Source organism: Pseudophryne corroboree, chromosome 1 (assembly GCF_028390025.1).
Source record: "Pseudophryne corroboree isolate aPseCor3 chromosome 1, aPseCor3.hap2, whole genome shotgun sequence".
Lineage (NCBI taxonomy): Eukaryota > Metazoa > Chordata > Amphibia > Anura > Myobatrachidae > Pseudophryne > Pseudophryne corroboree.
The window spans coordinates 232,721,252-232,730,045 of record NC_086444.1 but is presented as its reverse complement, the minus strand read 5'-3'; the positions used below and the strand labels follow the sequence as shown (position 1 = coordinate 232,730,045).

The 8,794-nt window shown below is 45.2% G+C and overlaps 1 protein-coding gene across 1 annotated transcript; it reads right to left on the bottom strand.

The window, feature by feature from the left end:
* Positions 1-646: 646 nt before the first annotated feature.
* SRP19 (signal recognition particle 19) lies at positions 647-8,743 on the bottom strand. The gene is made up of 6 exons (XM_063964131.1): positions 8,634-8,743; positions 4,791-4,856; positions 4,493-4,568; positions 3,155-3,226; positions 2,963-3,074; positions 647-1,432 (listed from the first exon to the last, which is right to left on the bottom strand). The coding sequence occupies exons 2-6, from the start codon at positions 4,826-4,828 to the stop codon at positions 1,302-1,304; spliced, it is 429 nt and encodes a 142-aa protein (XP_063820201.1). The 5' UTR covers positions 4,829-4,856; positions 8,634-8,743; the 3' UTR covers positions 647-1,301.
* Positions 8,744-8,794: the final 51 nt, after the last annotated feature.

Here is an 8,794-nt window from a genome sequence, read left to right as displayed (position 1 = left end):
TGGACAGGCACTAAGTGAGTGTCCGGCCGCCTCATGTCGGCAAACGACTGCTTAAGCGAGTTGACGCTATCCCGTAATTCCACAAATAAAGGCATCCTTGCAGGAACCCCAGCATCCACTTAGGACGATAGAGAAAAGATATTCAGGGTTATGGTGCGTAGGCACGCATTATAGTTAATATAACTAGTTCTAACATAAAAATAACTAGTCCTATAATAAGACTGCATAGGAGACCACAAATAGGTTGAACTCGATAGACAATTGTCTTTTTTTTTTTTCAACCTTAGTTACTATGTTACATCCGTCTCACTTCTAAAGGGGGGAATTATATTAGCCATTGTTATTTACCGTTGGCTAATTGATCCCCTGCCACTGAAAGACACAGAAAAATGACCCTATAACCAGCGGGTTAACAGGTGCGTTCATTTAATGGGTGTTAAACAGGGCTACCTCCCTTTTTCACCCCACGCAGTGCAGCATATTTGTCAAGGTGCCCAGTTATTTTTTTTTTACTTTCTCCGGACTCAAAATCAGTCCCTTAAGCATCATAACTTGTAAACAGATTATATTTTGATGTAAAAATCCTGTCAAATTATTATCCCTTTTAACCTAATTTCTATTTTCATTTAAATAGACAAGTCGAGTGTTTCATTTCATCCATGTACACAATCATTTATGAAGCAACACAATGTAACATCACCATTTAGTCTGATACAAGAGGTTTACAAACACAATGTGACCCTTCTGCACCATTATCAGTTACCAGTAATCTCCCACATTAACAGTCACTATTCTGATGCTAACTAAACATCGGAACAATTTAAAAATTAAATGTTTAGACTTATAAGAGCGGCCATAAAATAACAATATACCAGTCTGGTGACTGCATAATGATTATGCCTTACAACAATGACATAGGAACACGTTATACTAGTAGTGGTGCTAATATTACTACTTATGGAGTCTAGAAGGAAGTAACTAAACATTCTGCTCTCCCGCAGTTTATTAAATAAAATCCTTTGCTGTTAGAATAATCCTTGTGAAAATATGGCCATTTATAAAATAATTTTATTTCAGCTTTCTGCTTGTGTGATGTCAAATCTAAAACAGTGACGGAACAGTTTCCCCACACGACCTGGTACAATGGAGTGGCTAAACAGGTGTTTTTCTACTCAGTATTAAATGAATTGTACCCAGTGAGTGACACTAAGCCTGGAGATTGTGCTGCATTTATGGTGTAGGTCTGGAAGGGTGGTTTAGCTGGGCTTCGTAACGCAGCTCTAACTCATCTGCAAAGTCCATCATTTCTTCTTCTTCTTGCTCTTCTTGCCACCTTCTCCTTGCTGGATGGTTTGATCACCACCTCCGGTTTTCTGTGTCCGAGTCTTTAGCTTGGGGATCTCTTCCGCTACACGAAACATTATGGCTTTCCCTGAAACAAGAGATACAGCTATGAAAAAGTGAAGATGGTGAGCTACTAAGCAAGTGAGAAATAATCAAGCGTGGAGAATAAAGTGAAAGTGCTACAAGTTTGAGACTGCAGAAGGTTTGAGTGCATTGGTTCTAGGCACGGGAAGATCCAGAGCAAAATGACAGGGGGAGCACTATGGCATGGGAAGAGAGGGGTGGTTATTTTATGCATGCCAAAAGGCATGTGCATTCCAGAGAAAGTGAGCATGTTCTCTCAACAAGGGCATGGCCTCACAAGGGGTGTAGCCTCAAAGGAAATTAATTATCCGTATGACAGTGAGTGGGCGATGGTGTGGAGAGGCAGAGGGAGTCAAGAGAGAAGGTGATGGTGATATAGTGACACAGGGTAGAGGCAGAGGGTGAAGCAGTGGGTGACTGTTAGAGATAGTGGGAGACAGAGAGGCCGTGGGTGACAGGGAAAAGCAGAGGGTGGGACTCAGAAAGGCCAGATAAGGGGAGGATGCAATAATCTAGTCAAGAGATGACCAGTAAGTGGATATGGGTCTTTGTTGCCTCCAGGGTGGTCTTAGACTGGGGATATTTTGAAAGTGGAAGTGGCAAGAATGGGAGAGGACCAGTTTGAAGGAGAAGACAAACCTAAGGAAAACTTTGACTTGATAGAACAGATGGTAGTATTGACATATAGTGAAATGGAGGGATATGAGAGAACTTGGGAAGGTGAGAAAATTATGAGCTCAAACTTACGCATTTTCAATTTAAGAAATCTGGAGACACGAGTGAGGTGAGAAGGAGAAGGTCAGGGGAAGAGAGGTAGATGTAAGTGATCATTAGCATAGAAATGATATTGGAGGCAAGGCAAGGAAGTATAAAGGAATAACAAAAGGGTACAATTACTGAACCTTGAAAGAAACCACCAGCTAGCGGAAGACGGGTTGAGCTAGTGGAGAGGGTAATCTAGTGTCTAAGTATGTGGAGAGATTTAGCATAGTAAGTGGGTAGTAATGATCCTTACATTTGGCAACAAGAAGGTAATTTACTGAATTTAGCGAGGGCAGATTCTGTAGAGTGAAGAGAATGAAAGCCATACTGTAATGGGGAGTGAGGGGAAAGACAGGCAGTAGTAGACTAATGAAGGTTTCCATTTCATAGCCTGAGCCAAGTACTAGGCTTAGCAATTTTCTCGGAATCAGCGGCTGCACTGAGGCAGTGCCTAATATTCCCCAAAGCGAACATATTCATGTACTGGTTCCAAGTGAAAGGAGAGGCTACATTTTTATGACTATTTGGATGCCTATATCAGAGCCTACCAAATGCCGTCATTACAGTTCAGGATTTAAGGATATCCATGCTCGAGTACAGGTGATTTAATTAGTACCTCAGTCAATCTGATTTAACCATCTGGATGCAAGCATGAAAAACCCTGACCTGCAATGGCGGAGTTTGGGAAGCTCTGGCCTACATCAAACTCTGGTGTGCAGATTTGTGGCAAGGATTAGAGAGACACCTCATCATTGTAAACAGCTATACTTACTTGACTGAAGCTTCTCCACACAAGGCGTGCCATCCTCATTCTTCAGCTGTACACGTACTCTACCCTTAAACTGTACATCCCGATTCCATTCACGTGTGTACATCTTATCTGCCTGTCGCGAGGAACCAGGTTAGCAGTAGCATAAATGTGATTCAAAGAAAAAGGACAAAGAACAAAGCTGCAATACATCACCTCAACAACGGCATTTAACTTGTTTGCTCGACATATATCTGCAATCTCAACACATGTTGGATTCTGTACAGCCTGATGAACGGGAGAAAAAATATACAGGTTACAAACGTCTAAGAAAACTGATCAATATTACATATTCTTTAACTGCAGTTCTGCAATGGAGTTCAGCAATTACATGACCGCTGATGGACTGCATTACACAGAACATCGCTACCTAAAATGCCCATAAGCAGCAGGAGCGCTTTACTTGTACAAAAGCTAAGTTCAAGAAATAACACAACATAGCCGGGGACACTTATGAAAAACAGGTAGCTGTATAGAAATATGGTGCTACCCACAGCAACCACTTTCTGCCAATATTCTAGTCCAGTTTAGAAGCAGAAGGCATACATTGGTGACAGCCCCTTTCCTACACACTTACCTGTAAAACAATAAACATAGAATGGACCCTATACGTATCCCAACACAAAAATGATGAAACCCTGAATCTTTGTGTTTGTGGCCCAGGACTGTCATCAGAAGTTGTGGGACTCAGTTTAAAAAAATAAAAATAAAAAACATACAGGGCCCCCCTTATCCTCTGTGTCCCCACCCTCTAACAAACATGGGATATATACTGACACGGACATAGAGACACCAGGGAATGAGAATAAAGTCCAGTATACAGGAATATGGCTACCTCAGTCATGTACCTTCCTCTGGCATATAAATAGATCTCCAGGCTTGCTCATTCTGTAGTGATGGCTGAAGTCTTGAGCACATCAGCGTTATCTGAATTAATTTCCATCTCACAGTTTCTATTACTAAGTTGTACAAGTGGCAGCCATTTTTCTGGAGACCTGAGTAAACAACTCGAGCACTATGAATTCAGGATTAGAGACAAACTAATGGTACAACCAACTAGTGAGTAAAGGAAACCCAATAACTCCTGATGATAGAATCCAGTCGCATTGTTGACAGTTGTCATGTCAACGTGATTGATCGTGTCATCTGGTGCACTATGTCAATATGGTCATATAGCCGACGGCTAGGTTTAGGCTCCACCAGGAGGGTTAGGCAGAAGCATTCACCCAAACCGCTGATCCGCAAAGGTTTGCGCCAGAAGTGACGTTCACAGCTGGAGGCACCAGAACCAAGTAAATGACCACTGGCCCTCGGAACGTTAAGTTGACATGCTTTAATGCAGACATGATAACCTAACATACCACACATCTAATGGTAATCCCTAAATCTAGAAATTGATCAGTGAAATGTCTAGATACACATGCCTTAGCATGATTAAAGAATAAAAATCACTGCTTGTATTGTGCTAGTGAGACTTCATATATACTTATTGACCTTGTCAATGGGTATCCGTCTTCCCTCCGCTATTGTCTTCTTATTATTGATGTAAGCAGGATAAATACAGATAAACCTGAAGAAGAGAAAACAAGGTGGTAACAGTGGTGTCGTTTTTGCAGCTCAACAATGATAGAAATAGGTGATCTGGGCTCTTTGATTTAAGGAAAATTAACCCTCCTTTGTTTTGAGCTGTGTAATTCATGAGTGTCCCAGTTTAAAGAGATAGTATGATAAGATGCTACAAGAAATGCAACATAGAATACATACTAACAAATGATTAGTAAAACTAGTTTACCTGGCTGGGTCTGTATAAAGCTTGGTCAGGTCTGCCATGGCAGGGCCGGATCAGAGCCGCATATTACTGTTGTGAGAAAAGTAAACAAATTACATAAATCAATGTGTTAAATAAAATACATTTCTAATAGCCTTTGTTTAGCAGAGTGCGCTAAGAAACAGCAGACCCTATACGTAAATGAGTGAACTTTAGTCTAGAGACATGGCTATACTGTTCTTTCTAGCACCCTGCACCTGATCAGTGAGGAGGGCATATATTTACTGTGTACCATGGCTCCCTGGGGTGTCTCAGGACACTTGCCTCGGATTGGTGGTCCAGAACCAATTCAAATTACATATGGTCAATGTAATAGGCAAAATCAGTGCCGGTGGCTGCCAATCATAAACTGTGTGGACAAACAGAAGCGAATCCTGTCCCTCACCACACATGTACCCAAAGATGACATATAAACACAAATTACCTAATTTACTATGTTTTATTTTATTTTTTTCAAATTTTCTCAATAAGAAACTTTTGGCCTAGGGGTTCTGTGAAAAAAAAAACTAATGCCCTAGGGCCCCTTGATTCAAAAAAGTTTGGGAACCACTGTACTAGATGTATTGTTACAGCAGCTGTAGCAGTACATTATAGCTAAAATTTTGCCCTTCAAAATTAAAATATGCAGGGTGCTAGAATGAACGCTAGGATACTGAGGCAGGGAAGCTAGTATGTACGACATCAGCACCCTGAAGTTAGGATACTGCAGTACAAAGGATTCATCTTGAATAGAGGCTCTTCATTTTATATGGGCGAGAAGTTTTTTTTTTCTTTTATGCTTTCTCTTAAGAAAACATACACAAACTGATTTCTTTTTTTTTTTGGCGGACACTCAAATAACACACTAAGAGGGTAATTCTGAGTTTATCGCAGCAGCAAGTTTGTTAGCAATTGGGCAAAACCATGTGCACTGCAGGGGGGGCAGATATAACATTTGCAGAGAGAGTTAGATTTGGGTGTGGTGTGTTCAATCTGCAATCTAAATTGCAGTGTAAAAATAAAGCAGCCAGTATTTACCCTGCACAGAAACAAAATAACCTACCCAAATCTAACTCTCTCTGCACGTTATATCTGCCCCCCCCCCCCCCCCCCCCCCCCTGCAGTGCACATGGTTTTGCCCAACTGCTAAAAAATTTCCTGCTGTGATCAACTTGGAATTACCCCCTAAGTGCAATAGAAAAACAAGTAACACGTATGGCGTGACAGCTGCCTCTTCATATTAAACATATGAAAGAGGACCTATGTGGTTAATTTAATTATTTATTAAGCACCTGCCTTCAGCTGATTCCTCCGTGGCACTGGTGTTACTATGCAGAATTGCATACATAGCAATACATCAGGGGTGGGGAACCTCCGGCCCGCGAAGCCGTTTGCTCTGGCCCACCTGCTTCTCCCAGTGAGACGCGCCGCCGCTCAGTCCGGCGGCAGCATGTCTCAGCTGTCAGTGTCAGGACAGGGAGGAGAGCGCGGCGGCGGCGTGTAGAACTTGAAACCAGCCACCGGTTCGTGAGCCAATCAGAGCTCGCGGACCGGCAGCCAATCAGGAGACGCGGCTGCCGGTCCGCGAGCTCTGATTGGCTCTCGAACCGACGGCTGGTTTCCAGTTCTACACGCCGCCGCCCAACATAGCCGCGCTCTCCTCCGTGTCCCGCCGAAAGGAGCGGTAAGTAGCACGGAAGGGGGGGGGGGGGGGCACTGTGGGGGCATCTGTATACCTGGCACTGTGGGGGGTACCTGGCACTGTGGGGGGGCATCTGTATAACTGGCACTGTGGGGGGGCATCTGTATACCTGGCACTGTGGGGGGCATCTGTATACCTGGCACTGTGTGGGGGCATCTGTATACCTGGCACTGTGGGGGGGCATCAGTATACCTGGCACTGTGGGGGGGGCATCTGTATACCTGGCACTGTGGGGACATCTGTATACCTGGCACTGTGAGGGGCATTTGTACACCTGGCACTGTGAGGGGCATTTGTACACCTGGCACTGTGGGGGCATTTGTATACCTGGCACTGTGAGGGGCATTTGTATACCTGGCACTGTGGGGGCGCATCTGTATAACTGGCACTGTGGGGGCGCATCTGTATAACTGGCACTGTGGGGGTATCTGTATACCTGGCACTGTGAGGGGCATTTGTATACCTGGCACTGAGGGGCATTTGTATACCTGGCACTGTGGGGGGGCATCTGTATACCTGGCACTGTGGGGGGGCATCTGTATACCTGGCACTGTGGGGGGGGCATCAGTATACCTGGCACTGTGGGGGGGGCATCTGTATACCTGGCACTGTGGAGGCATCTGTATACCTGGCACTGTGGGGACATCTGTATACCTGGCACTGTGGGGACATCTGTATACCTGGCACTGTGAGGGGCATTTGTATACTTGGCACTGTGAGGGGCATCTGTATACCTGGCACTGTGAGGGGCATCTGTATACCTGGCACTGTGGGGGGCATCTGTATACCTGGCACTGTGGGGGGCATCTGTATACCAGGCACTGTGGGGGGCATCTGTATACCAGGCACTGTGGGGGCATCTGTATACCTGGCACTGTGAGGGGCATTTGTATACTTGGCACTGTGGGGGAATTTGTATACCTGGCACTGTGGTGGCAATTGTGGATCTGGCACTGGACTATTGGGGGCATATGTGTATCACGTCCCATTTTAACTGGCCACACCCATTTTTTTGGCGCGTACACACAGTACCTCTATGGGGCAGACCTGCTGGGGGGCAGGGTAATTTTTTAAATTGAGAATTTTTGCATGGCCCCCGAAGGATTTTATAAATATCCAAATGGCCCTCGGTAGAAAAAAAGGTTCCCCACCCCTGCAATACATAAATACAATCATCACCATTCACAAGCAGGATGTCCAAGCACTTCGGAGCAGCTTCAGTGTGTTACAGGTGAGAACATCCTGCAACTGGGATGGTATCGGGATCCTGACACTTGGGATGCTGGCAGTCAAAATAAAGACAGCGGCATCCCGACGCTCAGGATCCCTAACCTTCCTAATCCCCATTTCCCGCAGGCTGACCCTAACCCTTCCACCGATCGTGCCTAACCTTAACACCCCCTCCCCTTGGCCTAACCCTCCCCAGGGGTGCCTAACACTCCCTCCCCGAAGTCTAACCCTAACCTTTCTCCCTCACAGCCCAAACCCTAACTCCACCCCCCATCCTTCCTATGTGCCTAACCAGTCCCGACAGACCTCGATCAAGATTCCAGCGCTGACCTTTCAATCCATGTCAGGATGCCGCAGTTGGCATTCCAAGCAATATTGGGATTCCGGCATCGGTGTTACAACTGCAGGGATCCTGACCGGATCCCCTGCAGGTCAGCCATGGGTTTTCCATGAAAGACAAACCCCCAAAGGAGCCAGAGGAAGACATAAGAGATTATGGGGCACATTTAGCAACGAAATTTGGGTATTTAAAACTCGCTGTGAATGATAAAGTGTGCTCCAGCCAATCACAGATTTATATAAATACTATGATGACAAAGTAGTTTGGGCTGGGTAATCTCTGTCAGGCAGAGAAGGGACAGATAGGAGCAGACCAATGTGTCCAGGATGGGAACAAGTAATGGGAGCAGGCATCTAACAGGCAACTTGCTGTGCAGTGTTCTGGGTGTATAGGATGCAGCAGACAGAGCTCACAGCACCCATGCTGCATCTCAGCATCCACAGGTTGCTGCCTTATGTACTGACATACTACACACATACCGTGCCCGTACCATAGAGCAGCAACACCCTACATCTAACAGTACACACTCCCGGAGCTTAACCGATCACCCCCATACCTTTCTACCGACCGATCTACCACAAGAGGATGGCGCTGCCGCAGCTGCTGACTGGTGTTTCCGGGAATTCAACGCTAGGAACCGGAAATATGAAACAGGCTGGGCAGCCCAATGGCAGAAGTAATGCGTTCCATGCCTCGTCCTGAAGAGAGAACCAATAT

What these genes read in the sequence shown, in the direction of transcription:
- SRP19 (XM_063964131.1), bottom strand. Translation starts at nt 4,828, where the DNA reads ATGGCAGACCTGACCAAGCTTTATACAGACCCAGCCAG. An exon ending in GACGGATACCCATTGACAAG is followed by an intron (nt 3,227 to 4,492) that starts GTCAATAAGTAT and finishes CCCGTTCATCAG; the next exon opens with GCTGTACAGAATCCAACATG. An exon ending in TGTGGAGAAGCTTCAGTCAA is followed by an intron (nt 1,433 to 2,962) that starts GTAAGTATAGCT and finishes CTCTTGTTTCAG; the next exon opens with GGAAAGCCATAATGTTTCGT.